General features: G+C 42.4%; 1 protein-coding gene across 1 annotated transcript in view; it reads right to left on the reverse strand.

The window, feature by feature from the left end:
* Positions 1–1,992: 1,992 nt before the first annotated feature.
* The window catches only part of Megf10 (multiple EGF like domains 10), a 165,779-nt gene continuing 144,464 nt past the window's right edge, over positions 1,993–23,307 (reverse strand). The window contains exons 17-25 of the mRNA XM_052155826.1: positions 21,705–21,833; positions 19,431–19,559; positions 17,533–17,661; positions 15,499–15,735; positions 14,208–14,335; positions 13,184–13,307; positions 7,424–7,468; positions 6,222–6,428; positions 1,993–5,179 (exon numbers count right to left, since the gene is read on the reverse strand). Coding sequence (XP_052011786.1) covers positions 4,962–5,179; positions 6,222–6,428; positions 7,424–7,468; positions 13,184–13,307; positions 14,208–14,335; positions 15,499–15,735; positions 17,533–17,661; positions 19,431–19,559; positions 21,705–21,833 — 1,346 coding nt within the window. The 3' untranslated portion in view covers positions 1,993–4,961. The remainder of the gene's footprint in view (positions 5,180–6,221; positions 6,429–7,423; positions 7,469–13,183; positions 13,308–14,207; positions 14,336–15,498; positions 15,736–17,532; positions 17,662–19,430; positions 19,560–21,704; positions 21,834–23,307) is intronic.

Consider the following 23,307-nt stretch of genomic DNA (forward strand, 5'->3'; position numbering starts at 1 on the left):
CCAAAAAAAAAAAGAACAGGATGATCACGTGAACAGAAGGTTTTTATCATATTCGTTTAATGCTCAGTTCTGATCTCTCTGTCTCACCATTCATCTGGTGATTGCAAATTCAATCATACGATTGCCTACTTTTCATACTAGTGATGTTGCTTAACATTTGCCAGGTGTCTATACATGCCAGAATTTGAAAATATGCTTGACATGGGTAATTTCTGACCCTCCACAAGCCCCATGAAATATGTGCTAATATTCCCAATATATGTCAATATGGAATCCAAAGCCTTGTGAGGTTCAGCATATTCGCAATGTCACATAGCTGCTGAGCTGATTTACCTCCCTTAACTGAGTCCAGTGTTGAGGGTTGTAGCTCTTCTCTGTCATTGTCAACTACACCCGGCATGCAGGTCCACCGGGAAAGAGCTATTTTGTTGATTTGAGTGAGAATGGCTCCCATAGTCCAATATATTTGAGTACTTGGTCCACAGTTAGGGTTAAATGTTTGGGAAGGATTAGGAGGTGTGACATTGTTGGATAGAGTATAGCTTCATTTGAAGAGATGTGTCACTGGGGTGGACTTTAAAGTTTCAAAAGACCTAGTTTCTGTCTTTTAGACTCCTACCTGCAGATCGGAATGTAATCTCTCAGTTACTACTCCAGTGCCATGCATGTCTATCTGCCACTGTGTTTCTCACCATGGTGGTCATGGAATCGCCCTCTGAAACTGTATTCAAGCCTGTGAGAAGAAAATGTGGCCTCTGTTTTTCAAGAACATGTCATAGGGCTGGTGATAGTCTAGATGGCAGTCTACTTGCCTAACATGGTCACAGCCCTGACTTCAATCCGCAGCACCACATATAGTGGACATGGTGGTGAGTGCCTCTAATCCAGACCTCAGGAGGTAGATGCAGGAACAACATAAGTTCAGGTCATCCTCAGACATCCTGCCTACGTGATACCCCATCTCAAAAACAAGCAAACATAATAATCTAAGTAGTGGTTCTCAACCTGAGGGTCAAGACCCCTTTGGCAAACCCCATCTCCAAAAAAATTTACATTACTATTTATAACATTCACAAAAGTACAGTTATGAAGTAACAACAAAGTAATCTTATGGTTGGGGGTCATCATAAAATGAAGAACTGTGTTAAAGGGTCACAGTATCTGAAAGATTGGGAACCATTGACCTAAGAGAAAGGCATACACATTAGCAATTACATATAACAAAGGGCTAGTGCCTTTTATTGTACATGTAAAGTTCTATGGAACCACACATGACAAAGTGCTAATTTTCTAGTGGCATTGTGAACCTTTTTCTTTTTCTCTCATTTGATCACTGGAGTCACATGGAAAAATAAATACCACTTTAAGAGCTGCTTTTAATCAGAAAGTTTATTGCATTCATCTATTGACTATTTGGCAGTATAAATGACGAGACTAATTCTGAGGAGGGTTTATTGTCTTTGGGAAAGAGAGAGAACATAACACTTAAAGCATTAATTTTGTTTGCAATCACCAAGTAAACCATACTGCATTCTGAGTTTTTCTTCTTATAAAATATAGAGAGAAATACTGTCATTTGGTCATATCGAAACAAAGCTGAGACAAAAATGGTGAACAGGACTCTATGGGGCAGTTTGCTGTATGTAGCCCTTGCTTCAGAAGCAACCATTCCACACCAAGCCTCTGAACATGTCCATGGCAGTAAGCCTTTAAAATCAAAATAGCCCTTAAATGTTTCCTTGGAATGATAAGGACATATTACTCAGAGGTGGAAAATTTAATATTTTAAAACCATAATCCTGCCAGGCAGTGGTGGCACACACCTTTAATCCCAGCACTTGGGAAGCAGAAACAGGTGGATTTCTGAGTTCGAGGCCATCCTGGTCTACAGAGTGAGTTCCAGAACAGCCAGGGCTACACAGAGAAACCCTGTCTCAAAAAAACAAAACAAAAAACAAAACAAAACAAAAAAAAAACAAAAAAAATGAAAACCAAAATTAAAACCATAATCCTAAGATTTGATTTTTATGATTTTAGTCTTACTTGAACTGTAGATTTCTAATATCAAGTTGATAACATTATGCTGCTTTTGCTTGACTTTAAGTTATATTTGGTTGAAAAGTTCCCTAAGACTAATCACTGTTATGGCCCACTGACATTAAGATAACCATATTTTCATAAAGATGCCTGAAGTTCTCACAACCAGGAGGTATTATGCTAATGGGTTTGGCTATGACACCCTACGCTGCTCTTGTAAACTTCTAAGGTCAGTTTTTCTGTACTTGGCCAATACCCACAAAAATGCTGCTAAACACATTAAATTCTGTCCTTTATTAGTACTCTATGGGGAGGGGCTGTCTAACACTGTGAATAATTATGAATATTCCCATATCGTAGAATTAACCACAAATATCATATTCTCCTAATAAAAACAAGTATATGAGTTATCATCTTGGCAAGTTCAGATATAATGCTGTACAAATACAACAAATGGTAAAAATTTTAAAACATCAATTTCTAAGGAAACTCACATATGGATGTCCTATACAAGGTATCACCAAACTCATCCAGCGCTTTCTTCTGCAGGGTCCCAGAAAAAAAATTATAGCAAAATATCTAGAAAGCTATGCTTTGTCTCCAAAGACAACATGGGACTTTTACAGTGTCTGAGATGCGAAGTGTTCTGACTTTGGGGAAGTCTTGAGGAAATCTCTAGGTAAAGCCTGCCTCAACACAGGTTCAGAAGATCAGCTTGTGTTAGGCTATGGGGATCAATAGGATTCTACAGGGTAGTGAGTGGGCGTGTTATCCCCACTGCATAAGACAGCTGTTTGGAACCCTCCCTGTAGGTTTCCTGGTAAGCGCCTCTCACCTTTGCACACAAATTCTTTTTTCCAAATGGTACAACGAGGAAAGACAGCTTTAACAAACATACAAACAAACAATCTCTATAGCGTCACAGGGGACCTCAATCTTACCATCATACTTAGACGATTTTTAAGGAGAAATAGGAAAAGTGTTCAACCTTCTCTTAGCAGGAAGAACTCCTATAGCTGCTAACCCCTGTGTCTGTTTGATGCTTGTTCCCTAGGGATCAGTTTTGGTGTTTACCTACTGGGAAAAATGTTCCAGACAATTGCCCTAAGTGCATTTGCAGAACTATTCACCTGACCAAATTAACCCATCATGATAGGCACAGGTGCAAAATGCAAAATGACTAAGCAGTCCACCTCAGGGGCAGACTAGGATAACACTTTATAGCTACCATTAGTAGATGAGTATAGTAGTCAACTATTAATAGACTCCAACCGAATGTCTCGTGGGTCTTCATTTCATTCTGCTCTGATTTTCACGTGCTCACAGCCTTTCCTCTCTTCTGGGTGCTCATGTATAGCAACGATTTCTTGTATCGTATTGGCATTCTCATGAGACAAAAAGCCTTGGGGTACAGCTGTGTCTACAATAGTGTACACCAGACAAGCATTTGTTCTGGTCTGCTGGGAACAGTCTATATTTAAACCCAGTGCCTGATGATTAGTAGTAATGCCCTCATTCACTATTAAGTGTTCCTGTTTAGATGCTCAGTTCTTGATGATCATGATGCAAGTCTTTAGCTACATAACTGGTGGTACTCATTGCTCCTTCTTCCCAACTTTAACCAAGCCTCAGGGAACTAACATCTCCCAAAAAGCCCACTGTGGACTATTAGAAAGTTCCCTTCCAGTGATCAGCTACGCACCTACGGCTACTATACTATTCTATCAACAACCACTTTCGATACATTTGATCAAATTGTATGTTTTCATTTCATCCCTCCAAAAGAAAAATAATGCATTCTTATCGAGTAGAAGATGAATGGCAATGATTCAGGAAACGATGGACATATCATAATTCTACATTAACAATCCAAACACTACACAACAGAATACACAACTTAATGAAAATACAAACTAAAAAGAAATGAGTGCATGTCACATTAGCAATGCAAAAGGCCAGCTTAAGCATAGTTTCTCTAAATCAACAGTTAATAAGAAAAGTGCCCTTTCCCCAAATATGCACAAAAATATTTCAATCACTTGTAGGGAAGAAAATTAAGAAAAACATCCCTCTAAGTCTATATTACAGCAAGTATTACTAATAGTTCCTCTAACCCAAGCATCTTACAGGTAAAATTTATAGCCTTTACTACCCACTGGATACTCAATCAAAAAATAAAACGATTGCATCTTTGTATTTATGAATAACTGATAAATTATGAACCTCAAGTGGTAAATATGCATGATGGGACAACAATTAGAATGACATCGTGAATCCAACATGGACGGAAGGTCAAAAGAAATGCCACATTTATGTATTGATTTCTGCAATACTTATTCTATGTCTAAAATTATTCTAATTGTACATTTCTCATCCTAAAACATAAAGTTTTTATGTTTAGATTTGCTCCTATTGCTTTCCAATCCTACCACCTGACAGAATGCTTCCGAATTGGGAAAAAAAAAAAACATTATGCAAGAAGGACTCAGGAATATATTCCTTGTCTCCTACATGTTTAGCAATTTTCACTTTTCTTAGGTAAATGTGTGGTGACCTGCACAATCCTTGAAGTGGCTCTGTGATGCTAAGGACAACAGATAGACTTTAGTTTTCCAGGTGATGATACAATGTCTCCTCCAGTCTGTGTCTCAGAAAGGTTCTGTGAAGTTCACCTCATCAGGCAGCATCTTAAAACAAGTCATTGGTGTCATTCCTAACCTAACAGCAATGAGAAATCATGAAGCTCTCTCCCTCCAAACCCTGTGTTCACAACACACCTTGATGGGTGTCAGCCTCAGCTTGGGGCTTTCTGGTCATGTCCAACAACTGCTTATTAGAATAATTCACGGTCATCTGCAGTGCCAACTGGAGATGAACTGAAGGCTTGGAAAGAGTACCACTGGTTACCCAGTAGTCCTTTGATGTCATTCACTGCTGCTGCTGGTGCTGCTGGTGCTACTGCTGCTGTTGCTGCTGCTGTTGCCGCCACCATCACCCTCTCTCTTTGGGGAGGATGAACTGTCCCTTACTGGCAGCAGGTCATAATGGCAAGGGATGTGACTGTTCTTTGGAAGGTCATATGGGTCTTGGGTGACATGACCACTGCTGCTGAACACTCCTTGCACAACGCTCACTGTAGGTTCTGCAATAACCAGGACAAGAACAACAGAAAAATCAGCAAGGGATTTTTTTTTTTAAAGACGCTGCTATTTCTTGCATGTATCAAATACAAAAGAAGTACTTTATAAAAAGTATAGAGAAATAGTTTTGAAAAAGCATATTCTTTTATAATCATACAGGGAATAGAACTCTATAGTTGTTGAACAGACACTGAGAAATGGTGTTCATAGATAAGGATGAAGAAATCATGGGAATGAATATGAGATTATGAGTATGAAACATTGTCTCAGAATACCTTGAGAATAACCAAGCCCTCACCCCTGACTCTACAGGTGAAAGTGTTCTTAGAGCTTACCTTAATTTATGGAAATACTAAACATGTTCACAACTTTAGCCTCAAAGGCTGAGCTGAGTTCTCATCTTATTGTGGTGGGCTTAAAGAACAGTTGGAGGGATGCTATCACTACCTATCAATTAATTAATTTTCTCCATTAACAAGATATTTTCATGCTATATATATGGATAGACAGACTAAACTAGATAGACCTACTATTTAGTCAACATTGGCTGTGGTTTGTTTTGTTTTGTTTTTCCAAATGACATCCACAGATGGCACTTGAAATAAGAATAATTTTACATTTAATTCCTCCTAATTTTTACCAGATTCATATGAGAATACATCTGACATATTAAACAAGTTTAAAATGAAAAGCATTATGTTAATATCATGAATACAGCCAGGAAATGGAGCCACATGCTGCTCTACTTGAGCCATTTGTTTGGCTTACCTGATTGGTGTATTAGCTAATGCGAGGCATATGCTCCTCCACATATGCACTAAAATATTTACCATGGCTATAAAACAAAAGATGATGGCCATGTGGAAGGTAAAGAAAAAATATTTTAAATTTTTAAAATATTTAAATGTTGCTTTCCTGAGACATTCATTTCACATCAGTTGATACGATCTCTGTGAAACCCAATGGGATATAAAGCATGGACTACTTAGAATTGCTTCAGACACAGTCTTGTGCCAGCGTTCTTTGTATGGCTAGAGAACTCACCGACTTCGTAGACATTCCTGTTGGCTGGAGTCGAGCTGTTGATCTCTGCATATGGGGAATCTCTCCGTGCTGGTGACTTCATCTCCACGTAGCCGCACTCAGAGCTCTTAGGCAGTAGTGCAGGCGGGTCTTTAATGGTGGCATAGGGGTTTTCAGAGCTGCTTAGGGAGCAAGTACTTGAATTATATTCAGAGTTCTTCCCCAGGTCTGAGAAGAGAAATGGAACAAAAGGAGTAAGTGTAGTTTCACGGGCAACATCATTTCTTGGTGATAATTTCCTTGGGCAGATTATTTCTTTTTCTTTATGGCTAAGTTTCTATAATGCTGTTTTCTGAAAATAGTGTGCACTTACCACTTATTCTGAAGACAATTTGCTATAAAATTGTCCATCTATAAAGTAATTGTAGCTTGCCTCTAAGGGGATTACCGAGAAAAATGGCATGGCTCTGATTTAGTTTTGATGATCACATCCAAATACAATTAATTCTATTCTGATACTATAGAAAATTTACCAGTTAAAAGCCTTTTTGCTAAATTAATTATTTTTTTATACTCCATATCTTATTCCCCTCACACCCCCCATCCACTTTCTGACTGTTCCACATCCTGTACCTCTTCCCCAAACCCCTGTCTCCATGTGGATGTCCCCACCCCCACCCCACCTGACCTCTAAACTTCCTGGGGCCTTCAGTTTCTTGAGGGTTAGGTGCATTATTTCTGAATGCACCTAGACTCAGCAGTCCTCTATCGTATGTGTGTTGGGAACCTTTAAATCAAAAGATCAGGAATTGATAGCCCCAGAAACACAGGATAGTTCTACTATCATAGAGAGAGAGGCATTTGTACCATAGAAACTCTCTGTAACACTTCAGTACTGCATACTGTATTGTTCAGAGTCACTGTGATGGTCATTAGTTGGCCATCTGATTCCTTCTTATTTCCAGCTATCTCCCATGGCACATTTCTCTTTCTCTAGAGAAATTTAATTTGAAGAAAATGTGAGTATATTCCCTCAGAAAACTAGAACCTTTGCTTCCAAACAGATTCACCATTGTCTTTCTCTCCATGTCTGTCAAAGAACTTTGTGTGTTAGCATAGTGACTTATCTTGTAGAAGGTTCTAGATCATGTGGATAATCCCCCCTTTGTTTGGCTTAAGAATCATTTCAGTCTCTGAGATCCTTGTTCAAATTTACACCATACCTTTTAAAGACTTTCCCATGTAGCTTCTGTCCAGCCCGAAAGCACCTGCGATGAAGAAGGACAAAGCGTGAGAACTGAAGGCAAAGGGAAAGGAGGCCCCATGGCAAAGCACTGCAGAGGACTGCCCCACCACGGAGCCACTGCAGCTCACTCTCTGATCTTTATAACACAACCGTCATGCCGGGGGATGGACCCAAGCATCCTGCATGCACAGACAGTTCATCTCATCATTTACCCGCATCGGAAAAGCCTGATGAATCCATGTAGTAAAAAAGGGACAAAGAGTGAGGAATCAGCAGATGTGAACCAAGGCTGAAGAACATGACTAGACTTAAGAGTTCACTAACAGCTCTTTCCAGGGTCTGAATACTAGTTTCACAGTAACCAGTATTCAGTTATAGGATCATCTCCATTATAAGTGTGTTGACTTAATACTTTATAAGCCAATGCTGGACCTTGATCCATTTTAATTAATTTTTACTTACAATTTTTGACTTTTCCAGTATAGAGGTGGGGGATATTTGCAAATGAGTCTACCTAGACAAAATAAATTATCATCTTGTTTGCAAATATCTGTATTTCATGGACGTGGGTGTTGGTTTGGATTAAATAGTCCTGCCCACACTGGGCAGAATGAAATCTGTTGGCAGTGAGAGCAGGCAAACACTGAAAACAATGATGTCATAAGTGCCTTAGACAGAGCATTAGACAATAACTGCCAATCCACAGCATTCACACTGTGACAAAGACAAGAAGTCCCTCTCTAGCCAGCTCTATGCCACCTATGCAAACACTGCCTTGCAGAGCTAGTACTGCACAGCAAATGAGGGACCCACCGGAACTGTCAGGAGAAAGAAGAAAAGGCAGTGGATAAGGACCAGAGCACCTAGCTCCCATGTTAAGCTCTGAGCATCAGTTTTCTCTTCTCTAAAATGGGGATTCCAAAACCTGCACTCCAGGTGTAGCTTACATAGCTGTCCTCGTCATTAAATGAAGTAGAACTTGTTTCGAAAGGCTTGCAGACTCTAAAGCACCATGTGAATGAATGGGGTTTCAATTACTGTAACACCAATGTCGTAGCACCATTGGCACCTGTAAGCTTCTTGTAAACATTGCAGGGCACTGTTTATCATCTTTCAAAGCAATGTTAAAGACGTGGTTAAAAGCAGAGAGTAGTGATGTGTCATGAACCTTCCAATTCTTAAACAGCATGTTTAAGAATATTAACCCACTCCTAAACTCTTATCTTAATGTTCTTAGATTCAGGTTTAGATGGTGATACCCTAGCAGGATCTTGGAGGAGGAAAAAAGAGGGACTCTCATAAAGGAAGCTGTTCAATATCAAGCATTGTCAGGCAAGCTAGGGAAATATTTTCTTCTCTAAAGCACATTTTCTTGGGTCTCAGTTGTCAAGCCCAATATCACATTGTTGGCCAAGGCTCAGGAGACTACAGTGCAGTGCTTCTCAACCTGTGGGTCACCACCCCCTTTTCAGGGGTCACCTAAGAATATCTGCATATCAGATATTCATATTATGATTCATAACAGTAGCAAAATTAGTTCTGAAGTAGCAATGAAAAGAATTTTATGGTTGGAGGTCACCACAACTTGGGGAACTGTATTAAGGGACCATGGCATTAGAAAGGTTGAGAACCACTGCTATCAAGGACAGGATAAACCAGTTTGTAATAGAAATTAACAGATGCGGATGCTTGCAGTCAACCATTGGACCGAGCAGGGGGACCCCAAAGGAGGAGTTAGGGGAAGGACTGAAGGAGCTGAAGAAGCTTGCAACTCATAGGAAGAACGACAATATCAACTAACCAGACCTCCCAGAGCTCCCAGGGACTAAACCACCAACCAGAGAGTACACATGGAGGGACCCATGGATCCAGCTGCATATGAAGCAGAGGATGACCTTATCTGGCATCAAAGGGAGGCCCTTGGTTCTGTGAAGGCTCAATACCCTAGCACATTGGAATGCTATGGCAGTGGGATGGGAGTGGGTGGAGAAGTACCCTCATAGAAGCAGGGGAAGGTGGGGAAGTGGGTTTTGGAAAGGAAACTGAGAAGGGGGATACCATTTGAAATGTAAATAAACAAAATAACCAATAATTTTTTTTTTGTAAATGGTCTTGGCCATTAGTTCTTGAATGCCAACCTCTAAGATCTTGCAATATTCTGTCCAATAAGAATATTTTGTTTTCCTAGAGGTTCAGGGTAGAAGCTTCATTAGACAAACCAGAAGGATGATTCAAGTAGGGGGTTATGTCGTATCAGTTTGCCTATAATGGGATAGAATATAAGTAAGGACACAATCATTTGGGCAGTTAATCATGTCCATAGGACAAGCCCCCTAAACTCTGGATATGAGTGTTGAGGTGACCTTCACAAGCTGGCAATACTGCGTGGTATGTGTTGTGCCAGGAACAGTCAAAGGTAGCTATAACTGAGTGGAAAATGACCATTGATCACTTCATGCTCTGGCCATTCTTGAACTCTTCCCTTGGTAGATTTAATCTACCTTTGCTAATAATCTGAAATTATGGTTGCAGGGGCATTTAATGAGTTCTGGGAACCACTCTTGAAATTATTGATCCACACTATTGTCTTTTTGACTGGTGAGCTTGTGATTGGTGTCAAAAGCAAGAGTGGTCTTGGGACCTCACGGACTTGGTGGAAAAATTGTCATGGATGGAAAAGGTATATTTCCTCTGAGAGCCACAGCTATAGGACTGTGACTACATTGCTCTGCAAAATTCCCTTGGTCCTCTCAAAACTATTGGCAGTTTTCTTAAATGTCCTTCTGAGCCTAGACCCGATGTCAATCTCTTTTTTCTCAGACATTAGAAAGAAAATAAGTATAGTTAGATCAAAATCAGGAGACAAGTGCATCCTTAAGACCACTCTGCCGGGTTCTCACCTATTGTTGGAGGGTGTGGGGGCTGTTTTAGTAAGGGAGCACATTTCCTGTTTGTACAGATCCTCAGGAAAGGGGTTTTCAAATGCTCAGTTTAATCTGGTTCCCACAATAAGCCAGTACATGCTTGCCACCCCCATTTTAAGCATGAATAAATCCAAGAATGTAAGCAGGCCAGTGCTATACAACAACAGGAGTCAATCTCTGGGCTCTTTCTGTCAAGGGTATCGCTATTTGAAACATCATCAAAGCAACTATTCCACAGGGCTTGGGGGATGGCTCAGTCAAGTAACACACTGGCTGCTCTTCCAGAGGACCCAAGTTCAGTTCACCACACTCACACCCAGTGGCTCACACTATACACTGCCCAACTTCAGTTCTGGGGCACCTGGCATCCTTTTCTGGTCTCTAAGCACACACAACTATGACATTCCCTCTCACACACATGTGTGCACACAAATAAAAACAAACAAAACCATCTTTTTCATTTAAAAAAAAATCCTACCTGCTTTACCTAAACCCATATTGTCCCTTTGTATTTTAAGCAAAAATTACTTTTTCCCCCCTGCATAAGTTGTTTGTAGGGAAAAACTAATCAAATAATTCTAAGCAGCTCATGAAGAGTTTAGAGCAATAACTCTTAGGTCTCTCTGGGTCAGAAAGCAAAGATGTGGTCGATGCCATGATTGTTTTGTATTTCAAAATCAGAACAAATTTTGATAGATTAAAACACCAAAAAAAATTCTCAATTAGTACTAACTATCAATTCATATACTTCATTGGGCTAAATTGTAATTTAGACCTGTATTGTAAATCTGACACATAATCTTCCTGTTGAAGAAGTAAAAGCCCCACTGGTGATATTATTATAGCTTACAATTAAGAATTAGTTTTTACTTACTGTTCTACTGAGACATTTGTGCAATAAGAGGCCTCCACAGGCCATAGAAATTTCCTCTTGGAAAATCTTGGGAAATTCTACATGCATAGAGACCACAGAGGAAGTAGAAGGGACAGTCATACACTCCACCTTGAGACTTCACTGTCCCCTCTTTCCTTTCATCTGTTTGGACGCTGACCTCTTGAGTTTTTGATTTGTGCAACTTTAGAATAAGATTCATGAGTGAGTCAACCCCAGACAGCTGACAGATTTTGCAAATAAAGTTCATTTAAGTGTCGTATTTATTCCATGTCACAATGGTGTTTGCCTAAGACATTCCATTGGATTTCCTGGCAACTCCAACATTTAACAAATGTATGTGAAGTGTCCTTGTGGTCAGTCTTAAATGCCAGTTTGACACAGCCTAGAGTCATCGTAGAGCAAGGCCTCTACTGAGCAATTACCTAGATCAGACTGACCTATGGGCATATCTCAGGGGGTTGCATTGACTGCTAATTTGGTGCAGGAAGGCCTAGCCTACTGTGGGCAGCACCATCCTTGGGCAGCTGGTCCTAACTTGTATAAGAAAGCAGGGAGAGGGAGAAATAGAGGGGAAGGAAGAGAAGAAAAGAGTGGGGAACAGAGGGAGAGAGAGGTGGGGGAGATGGTTTCTGCCTTGAGTTTCTGCCCTAACCCTAACCCTAACCCTAACCCTAACCCTAACCCTAACCCTACCCCTAACCCTAACCCTAACCCTAACCCTGATTTATTTATTGTTATATCTAAGTACACTGTAGCTGTCTTCAGACACACCAGAAAAGAGCATCAGATCTCATTACAGATGGTTGTGAGCCACCATGTGGTTTCTGGGATTTGAACTCGGGACCTTCAGAAGAGTAGTCAGTGCTTTGGACTGGGACCTAGAATTCTAAGATGAAATAAACCCTTTCCTACCTTAAGATACTTTTGGCTAACTTTTTTTTTTCTTTAATTAGCAGCAGAATGAATCTAATAGAGGCAGTGCACACAGCACCAGGTATATTCCAGAAGCTGGTACTCACAATTCCTGATGAGGAGGTCCTCAAAAGTAACATGATTTCCAGTAGGAAGTCAGTATTGCTGGTCTGTCGTTCTCATTGTCTTTCAAGTGTACAGTGGGGTTTCCCCAAAGCTCTACAGGGTGAGCTGCTCAACGGACCGACTGCAGAGCAGACAGGAGAATCTAGCCCATTATATTAAGCCCGACAGAAATTAAGGCAGTGCTATTCTTCCTACAAATCTGCAGGGATGAGGGTGGTGCCGAATATAGTTTTATAAAATACCCTCAGTGATAGGAAATGAGATTATTATTGCAAATTAGCTAAAAGTAATTATTTTTAAATTTTCTTAAGTTTTAATTTGCAAAATGGGAAATATCAAATAGACACAGTATAGATTAGGAGGGGCCCTTTGAGGTGTTTAATAATATTGAAGAATGTAAATTGATCCCAATCGCAAAAACTGCTCGAAGACCACTAAGCTCTCAACGGTTTCCTCACCTGAAAGGGGGGGAGGGATATCGAGCACGGCAGTCAATATTAAGAGCAAACAAAATCATGTCCTGTCAAAAGTTGACAGCGTTCCAAGGTCACTTGTAACAGGACTTTAAAACAGTGTACCAGGCTTTGTGGAACTTACTTTATGGTTCATTTGTTCCACTGTCACATGGTTTTGGGGACTCACTACTGGGGAGTACTGGGGAGACCTGAGTTAACGTGAAGGAAGCTACTAGAGCAAACTGATACCCCAATAGCGTTTGTTAAACAAATAACATGTTGAGGAGGCTAGTAGTAAGCCCTATAGAGGCCTTGGTCACATTCACTATTTAGGTCGGGCGCCTGTTTCTGGCGGCTGGCTATAGCGCACACACAGGAGTGAACACTTAGACTGTCGAGTATGCGCATGTGCTCCTGGGCCTCACCGAGCTCATTGAGGTAACCTCCGTGCTTCCAGTCAGCTGGCAATGTCCCTGTGCAGTCCACCAACGCGCCTCTCTTCCCGGGATTCACATTTTTAAGATTCACAAACAGCTGATTGTTTTTTGACTATGAAAAAAAAAAAAAGAAACAAAGAACAAAAAAGATTTAAGAAGGGAACACACTGGAGGGGGGTAAGTTCAGAGTTCACTGCAAGGTCTTCCCCTCAACTAAGGCTAAGGAATAGGTGAGGTACCCTGTCCCTGGCACACAGATTGCAGGTCCCTCTGTCCAGATCCCCCTGTGAGCTAGAGGTCTTCACTTCACACTGTCACCTTTTGCCAATTATACTTGATTTCAGGTTATAAATGAAGAATTTTAAATTGAAGAAAAGAATTGTGGGTGTAAGTTCTATGAAGGTCTCTGTGATGCTGTGAGCCCCCATGCCTTGGCCCTTCCGGTGGGCATAAACATGACCGGGAGACCCCGTATGAGACCTGGTGGGCTGATGAACATGGTGTTTGGGAAGGTGAAGTGCTATTTAACTCTGAGGTGCTACTGTGAAAAACCAGCATTGTCAATTTAATGTCAGTGGATTAAATTAATTAGCTTGATATCCCCCCTTTTGTTCCATTCCTTCTTTCCCTAATAGAAATCTGGACAGTGGAGACTGGGGACAAGCATGAGCACAGTGGGTAGATGTGTGTGGAACTCAGAGCATCCTGGGAGAACACAGAAGCGTAGGTGGTCAGACAAGATAAACTTGATGATTTCCACAATGCATCTTTACATTTTTGCTGACATCATCATGAGATATCATTTTCATCTCGTGTAAAATGAGGACCATTATCCCTGACAGAACAGAAACGGTGCAGATTGTTGTCAGCAGGACCTTAACACACGCAGCACCAGTGGGAGAGCCTGGAAGCCATTGTTACTTAGAGGTGAGTCCTCTGGGGATGCTCGGTCATACATCTCTTGTCTGTGTGTCTCCTCTCTCCCTTCCGATTCCTGAGGCACGTCTCTCACCTTGGCAATGGTCATCCTGTCCCTGTTGTTCACATGGGGCGATGTGGCACACTGGCTAAGTGTGTGATAACTGGGATTGGTGAAGTAGTGGCTGTTGGCATTTCCGCCATTGCTGTGAGGCAGGGTTTCTGCAAAAGGAGAGGAAATGGTTAAATTAAAACCAAACCAAACAAACAAACAAACAACAAACAACTCGATAGCCCAGTCCACTCTTCAAAGCCCCTAGAAGAGCAGGCAGGGCTGCTGCCTCCTTGGAAATTGTGAATGCATCCACAGAAGACTGATCTTAGCTCTGGGGCCTGCAAACACAGAGACAGTGTACTAAGAAACAACTACATCTACATCCATGGGCTTCTTTTAAAAAAAAAAAACACTTGATTTCTTGACACAATAATGCTGTGCTGAAAACATGCTCTTATGTAAATTGCCTATTTTGCACATTCTCCCAGAATCATAATATTTATAAGCATATAGCCAGGATCCTGCAGTAATTGCTGAAGACTGAATAAGATTTTCAGTTTCCTCTGTGTAAGAGGGAGACTTAAGTGTCACTCCCTTGGATGGTTGAATGTGTGCATTGTCACCACTCCCTCCTACTCCCCCACTGCTTGTGATGGGAAGATTCTAAAGAGGTTTCACACGGGACTGCTTTGGCTCTTGCTAATTCCTCAGGCTTGTCTCCTCTACATTTTGGTTCTTTCTAGTAACTGATGTGTACAGACTCAGGGCCAGAGGACACCAACTGAAGCACACACAGCAGAGACTGTGCTCTCTCTTTTTCTCCTCAACACTCATATAGGACAGAACTTGGAACTGGCTGTTCAGTAGAGCCTATCCGTGAATTAAACTGCCTAAATATAAACCAACCATTCATTGACCCCAATTTAAAAATCCTTATTGAAGGGCTGGAAAAGGTGGCTGAGTGGTTAAGAATGCTTGATGCTCTTCCAGAGGACCCAGGTTCAATTCTAAGATCCCAAGCACACACACACACACACACACACACACACACACACACACACACACACGCATGCACGCACTCGTGCACTCAAATCTTTTTCAAAAGCCTCTGAAAAAAAATGAAAGTGATGATTTTTCCACTGCTAAGATGTAAATCACATCTCTAAACGCATACCTCTTCAGAATGTGAGGTCACGTTACAGAAAACGGACAGATGCAATGGACGCACAGCCAAACACCCACCAAATCCCAAACAACCTAACTTTACAAGGAGGGTTCCCTGCACCGCAGCCCTCCCTGCACCGCAGCCTTCCCTGCACCGCAGCCCTACCTGCGATAGTATAGTCTGCATTGATGACCCTCATGGCAGGGGTGTAGGTCACCGCCGGCATGCTCGATTCCTTCCTCTTCTGCTTGTGTCTGTAGATGATGAACAGCGCCAGCAGGAAGAGCACGACAAGAACAAGGACCACAATGCCCGCGATGGCCCCGATCTGATAGGAATCGGCAGGAAGGGCGGTGCTGGTCCGGCTTAAGCTGTTCAGATTGCCCACGATGATGACCCCAGCTAGGAGAGGGTGGAAACAGACTGAATGTGGATGACCGTGCGCCAGATACAGGTTCTGTCTCTTTTAAAACAAAAACATAAAAACCAAACCACGCCCACTGGCCTAATGCCTGGGTGTTTTCAGACCACGAGGGGTTTATTTGGAAGCAGAGCATGGTGAAAACAGATACTCTTCACTTTCAAAGGTCGCTGGTGCCACATCCCTGCTCTAAGCCCTCAGGAGGCAGTGTATGGACCCTGAGAGTCAGGCACTGGGTTGAGAGCTACTCATCTATTTCAGATTAAATTCAGATTGGCAATTAAGCTTGGATAATAATGTTTCTAATTTTTGTTTTGTTCGATGTGTTCTCTAGTACTGATCTTATATAGGAATAAGTCCTAAAAATCCACCTAACTCAATCTTTCACTTACCCTTGGTATTTTTAAGAGCAATTATAAACAAGGCTGTGTGAGCGGCGAGCAGAGCTCTGATACAAACCTACGCCAAAGAGCCTCTTACTGCTAGACACACTCTCACTATGAAAAACTATTTTCAGCAGCACAAAGATTTCTCTTGATAGTTCCTGGTAATAACAACTTTACCTTTACCCATCAAAGTCAAAACTCCCAGTGGAAGTGCCTTTCATAACCACCAGGAGAACATTCTCAAAGGACCCTCTGCCCCAGAGTGTCAGAACTGTCCAAATACTTCCATGAAAAATATATTTGACAAACAATCCCAGTTAACGCACCCCAGTTAAAACAACTCAGACACAAACTTCTTTAAAATATATGCCTGTTTTACAATTCAGTTGCTCTCTTCTGGAGTGTTTAACCCAAAAGAGATGAAATCATGCGCCATGTTGGGACTGGAACTCATTGCTCACACAGCCTTAAAAATGGTGGCCAAATACTGAAAATCATCCGGATGTCCACAAAGTATGGTATGTCTATTCAAAGGAACACTACACAGCAGCAAAGAACTGAACTGTCGATTTGTTTAAAGACACATTTTAATTTCAAAATACTTATGGTAAGTAATCAAAACCAGACATAAGAAGAATACAATGTGGTTTTCCTAACTGGGCCGCCTTGTCTGGCCTGAGTGGAACAGAAGGTGGCTAGGGCTGCAGCAACCTGAGGTGCCAAGGTGGGTTGGTACCTGGAGGAGGTTGTTAGCTCAGAGGAGAAGAGGGAGAGGAGACTGGGAGGGGCTGTGTGAGAGGGGGTACTGGGAGGAAGGGCTTCGATTGGGATGTAAAGTGAATAAATTAAGGAAAACTACAAAAAAATATAATGTGATTCTTTTCACAGGAAATTCTAGAAAAATGCAATTAGTGGCAGAAAGATCAGTGGTAGTCTGCAATGCACAGAAGCAGAAGCAGAGGTGGGCTTGCAGAAACACGTCAGAGAGTGACGGATACTATCTTTACTGTGGTGGTTGCTTCAGGGATATATACAGGCTTCAGGTTTCAGAAAATTGTGCAAGGTAAATGTGTATATTTTAAATGCCAGTTATGCCTAAATAAATCTTTTAAAAAATTAGAAAGTTCATGTATTTTAGAATACGAAAAGCTGTGACATTCATGTCACAACTATGTGGCCTTGGGGATGTTGTCTAACTGCTGTAACCTTTAGCTGGTCTCTTTATCTAGTAATGACATTGAAAATAAGGTATCCATCCAGCAACCACATAATCAGCTAGTCTGTATGACTTTTAATTAGGTTTACCCATGTTATCATAAGCGAATGTACTTAAAACTGAGTGTGCACGGCGGCCACACACGAAGAAGCAGTCGTTATTTCCTAGGACTTTACCTTGGTCACACCGTGCCCCTTTCCATCCTGGGCTACAGTAACACGTGCCGGTGATATGGTCACAGGTGGAGTTGTTCAGACAGTCACAAATCTGGCGACAGCCATAGCCGTATGTCCCTGCAGGGCATTCTGGAGAAGAAATAAAGCCTTCATTAAAATAAATAAAATAAAATAAAGCAGTCAGCATTATGACTCGCATACCTGCTGAATACCCACTGCTCTGAGGTATGAGGAGAGGGTCTGTGGGACCGCCGTGGAATGAATAAAAACATGAAAAGCGATTTGATGTGACCCCCTCAGTCAAATCTGTGGCTCAGAGAGAACTGGACCCAACAGTGTAAACTTGAGATAATACCTTCAAAACACACATTTTAATGTAGGCTCTGGGATTCCTCCTAAAGACATGTTCTCTCTGAGATTAGCAGAAATAAGAGGCAGTTTGGGTTTTTCATGCTGAAATTTCAGAGACTAACATGTGATATGCTGTTATTCAAAAGAACCATGGAGAGGGATGGAATTTAAATCTGATTTAAACACAGATGTTGTTTGCAAAGTGAACAGCAGGGGGCGGTGTGTTATCGCTATCAGCTTCTCGCAAACCTTGTTTTCTTGTTTACAAGGAGCTTCAGAGCTTCACAAAACAGGAACAGTTTAATCCACATTCATTTTCAGAGCTATCATGGCAGCACTTAAGAGGTTTTTCTTAATAAGACCTTAACTAGTCGCCTGGCAGTTGAATTCAAGTCAGTTTCGAGCCTGTCCTGAGCTCTAGGTTTCAGCTTAGCAGGCAGGCACAGATAGCATTTATACACAGAGATTGCTACACATGAGACTCTGCGACTCAGTATACGTTTTATGATAACCTGCAAAGCAAACATTGAAGTGTCTTTGTCTGGAACCGGCTCTGGGTGGCTTTTTGCTGCATCTGCAGAAAGAAGGACCTGTACAAACAAGCTATGTATCATCACCTAAGGCAGAGACCATTAAGCTACACGGGGTCTGTAAATGTGGAATGGAGAGGCAGAGTGGTGGCTCCGCCCACCTTTCCAGGCAGTATCATCTCTATTCCACATTGTCTTTGCAACCACCTTCCTGAGAACACACTCACGGTCAGTGGTGATCTCACTTTGCCTGGCCTCGGGGCTTTTAGTATCACAGAATGACACACAGCTTTGGCCTTAACTGTTTCATCTTCATTACTGGACAAAGGCCTCGGAGGAAAACAATAGTATGCCCATCTAATACACTCCATAAAGCTAACGGTCTGGTAATCCTGGGAGTGGATGCATTGCTCATGGACATGGAAACTGAACCACAGCAGAGATGGGTAGTTCCTATGGCATAGTCTCCCGAGGACTAAAAAGAAAGTGTAGAGGTGATGTGCTGTACTGAAGATTAAGGCTCAGATAAAAAATTTGTTAGTGGGAAGAGTGAAAATCATTATCCAAAGGATGGCAACACTAGCCTGGATTCATTTCCACACCCGTTCCTGAGGCTAGCCCCAGACCCCAGGATTCCTGAGGCTAGCCCCAGGCCCCAGGACTCCCCCCTAACCACTTCTGTCCTCTGGTGTAAGTCTGGACTCAACAGCTACCAAGAAGGGAGACTGGCTGTGTCTGTTAAGCCTCCAAGAAACCACATTCCAAAAATAAGAGAGCGAGCGAAAGCCAGGGGAAACATAATGGAAATGTTGAACTTGACTTCATTCTTAGTCTCGCCCCGTCTACCCAGGGTGCCAGGTGGAATTCCACTCAGAACTCGGAGGAAAGACAGACAGCAAGGATTCCAGCGGGGGAGTCTTGAGAACAGGGAAACCAACTGTGCTGGAAATTAACCATCACTCATGACTCAAGCTGCAGATTGAGGAAGGTGATCCGGAAGCCCAGAGATGTACTTACTCTGCTCGCAGTGCCGTCCCATGAATCCCGTGCGGCAGGTACACTGCCCAGAGATGTGGTCACAGTCAGCTCCATTTTGACATTGGCAAACCAGTGCACAGTCCTTGCCATAGAAGCCCAGAGGGCATCCTGTGTTAGGACGGAGAACAGTGGAAGTCAGCGGGCTACCTAGGAGAAACATGGCTCCTGTCTGCATGCACTAGCTGATGAATTGGAAGGCTGTGGAATACTGCTTAAGAGTGAAGGCATCCCCACGCATCTCAGCCTTCACAGGGCTGCTTGGAAGTCTCAAGTCTGGGCTCCTGCAAGGCGATTGTAATCCACAAACCGGAGGCAGGAGAGTCCCTAGCTGTCAGTATAACCATTGTCGGTGTCTTCTACAAAGCCCCTTGGAGCTCGGGAAGGATGCAGTATTCTCTCTCATTCTCCACTCAGTTTCTAGGGTTCTGGATTTGAGTTCCCTGAACTAAAGTGAGCTCTTTGTATTTAGAGAGTTGGTATGCTTTTTCTATGTTTAGTACAAAATGAGTCAAATTCTTCTACTAATCCTGTCTACTGTATCCATTTTAACTTAAATTGTATTATCTCTCTTATCAAATGTATGGGATAGAAGCCTTAAAGCCAAAACCAACTGTGTTTCATAGGTTCAAAGGGGATTTAGAAAGTACTTTAAGTCTTCTCATTGCTACATGGTTTCCAGGCTTCTTACATCACCAGAAACCTGGGGTGGATCTCTCTCTCTCTCTCTCTCTCTCTCTCTCTCTCTCTCTCTCTCTCTCTCTCTCTCTCTCTCTCTCGGCTTACATGGGTCACAGCTGCTCTGCAGGAGTACTTAAGGCAGAACAAAAGCTTCAATACAGGCAGATTTGTCAGTTGTTTCTAAATACTGTTCATGCCTAATTTTGCCATTTAAGGAAAGCTTGAATTTTCAGACGCAGGAATGACACGCAGATCCCAGAAGCCAGCACATAGTGACATCCCCCATCTCAGACTGGTACCAGCACACAATGACATCCTCACACCAGAGATTTGTTTGACACCTGCTCAGGCCTGGATTCTTTCCTTTTGTTTAACATTAATTTAGTGCCCGAACATTGCAGGAGTGGGCCTCCCTGTGCTACAGATAAGAGGTAAGCCCCGAGTATCCCCAGTCACACAGCTGGTAAATGGCGGGATGGAAGGCATGGCTGTGGTGAGACCAGGCCCATGAAGGTACCACTGTGTCCTGCTTTGTCCACTTTAAAAGTTTCATCTGCTTCAAGCAGCCCCTACTTTAGAATCACAAGGGACCTAAGTGTGTTTCCCTCCTAAGGAGTTCAAGCATCTTTATGGATATGCAATCTTTAAAAAATTTCAAATTTGTCCTTGTCATTCTGTCTTTCAGATCATAGACCAACAGCCATTCCTCATCCTAGAAGCTTCTAGAAGTCTACTTCCAGCTATTCTCTATACTATTTCTATTTACAAATTAGTATTAAATAGGAGTTACCTACTTCCTAACTCATCTTTTTTTTGACATAGCTATTCTTTAAAGTTATGTTACTACTGATAATATCCTTAATAAATGCTTATTTCTGTGATTCAGCTGAAAGCAGTATGACGTTTCCTCATGACGTGTTTGCACATTGCATGTTGTAATGTTAAGCAGCTAAACACCACATGGGGTTAAAAAAAAAAAGGAGTACTGTGAGATACAGGCTAGGAGTAAGAACTAGAGTAATGCTTTGTAAAACAGGATCCCGGGCTGATAGTATCATCAACAGACAGGAATGCAAAATCATGGGTCCTGGTGCAGATGCACCGAATCAGACGCTGGGATATGGGTCGGGCATTTGGAGTTGGTTGGTTCCTATAGGTAAACCTCATTTTCTCTGTGAGCACTCAGGAAGCTAAGCAGTGAGGCATGTGTCTCTACTGACTTCCAAACCCCTGTCATTTATCCTCACATCTGTACAGTTGGGAGAAATGAAAGCATTTCATGCACAGAAATACAGTCTGGTAGAAGAGAGAAAAGGGAAGTCAATTACACATTAGAAATGAATTACACACAGTGCTTGCTCCTCCTCGATGTCCTCCTATAAGGTTGCTGAAGGATACCGGGAATGTGGGGTTCTTAAACACTCAGGGAAAGGAAGCCATCGAGAGGGCATTAAGAAGGTGATGTGCTTTAAAAGAACCCTCCCTGACCTGACATGACACCCACAAACAGGGAGGCTATTTCCTCAGTGTGTTGGCTCCTCCTGGTGATCCCCAGAAGGTTCCGTGTGTGCTTACTCTGGGTGCAGTAGAGCCCTGTCCAGCCAGGAGTACATTTGCACTCCCCGTCATAGGCGCTGCAAAAGGCTCCGTTGTGGCAGTTGCAGGTGTGGATGCAGTTCGGACCCCAGTGGGCAGGGGGACAGGCTGAAAGCACAAGAGTGGAGAGATGAGTCGGATTGCCCAGGCCAGCCAATCAGAACACTTCTCCCACCTTCTCTCCACCCTCCATGTGCTGGGTTAATAGAGTCAAGATACTCACAACTCACTTCAAAGACTGCATACTGAACTCAGCACCAAACCCACAAGACAAGGCTACTCACAGTAACTACCAGCATTACTGACATTGCTACGAGCACATGTATGGCTTCTGGGGGACATGAGGGCGGGCAAGAATTACTTTAAAGAGTCAGTTGTTAAACAAGTGGCACCCACTGGGTACCTGGCACTGTCCTAGACCCCAGGAAAAAGAACAAAGACAAAACTGGACTCTGAACCACTCCCTAAATACTTCTGTTTTACCAGGAAGCAAAAGCACCAACGAACTGAGAGGTGGTGATGGGAGGAAAAATCAGATGAGGTAAGGAATACAAGAAGGAGGAGTGCTGCTAAGGAGCCGAAGGAGCTTGCAGCCCATAGGAGGAACAACAATATGAACCCAGCAGTACCCCCAGAGCTCCCAGGGACTAAACCACCAACCAAAAAGTACACGTGGAGGGACCCATGACTCCAGCTGCATATGCAACAGAGGATGGCCTTGATGGACATCGAAGGGAGGAGAGGCCCTTGGTCCTGTGAAGGCTCCATGCCCCAATGTAGGGGAATATGATGACACAGAAGCAGGAGTGTGGGGGTTGGTAAGCAAGGGGAGGGATAAGGGGTTTTTGGAGAGGAAACGGGATAACATTTGAAATGTAAATAAAGAAATATCTAATTAAAAAAAGAAGGAAGAGAGCTTCTCCTCAAACCCAGGCTTGCTGGGGAGGGAACGACTGAGGAAGGACCAGATGCAGGGGGTGGATTCCCCTGGAGCTCCTGGGCCTGGGCTCCGGCTTTGATTATCCAGCCCTGTGCTGGTCTCTAGGCTCCAAAGTTGCCATTAGAATCTGATTTTATGTGCGAAGGTTCCCAGCTGTAAGAATCAGTTTATTCATAGGAACTCTCGATTGGAGGAAGAAGAGAACATATCAGCTAAATCCACTGTCAGCGGAAAAGGTTTTGGAAAGCAACATAAAGTGTGGACAAAACTTGATTTATATAAAAAAAACATATATAGTTTTACTTATACTACATCTTCAAGAAGCCATTTAAAGAGATGGCTTCTTAGAATTTCTGTTTTATTATCCGACTGAGACGATGGAGCAATAAAGAAAATAAATGAACCCTAAGTAATTTTAAAATGAAAAGTATTTCCCAGAAATGTATGTATTGTCCTTACCTAAGAGCAAGAGAAAAGTAAGAGCAGACATGCATGGTTCTCGGGAGTGTTAAGATTGGTTTTCTCCACAGTCTGCCTTATTTTACAGGCGAAGAGGTTTTGGATCAACTGTGTGGTGACAGGATGTTATCCAAGGTCACACAGAATCACTATTTGGTACCTAAGCATGACTTCGCTTTTAAG

Source organism: Apodemus sylvaticus, chromosome 13 (genome assembly GCF_947179515.1).
Source record: "Apodemus sylvaticus chromosome 13, mApoSyl1.1, whole genome shotgun sequence".
In the NCBI taxonomy this organism is placed as follows: Eukaryota; Metazoa; Chordata; class Mammalia; order Rodentia; family Muridae; genus Apodemus; species Apodemus sylvaticus.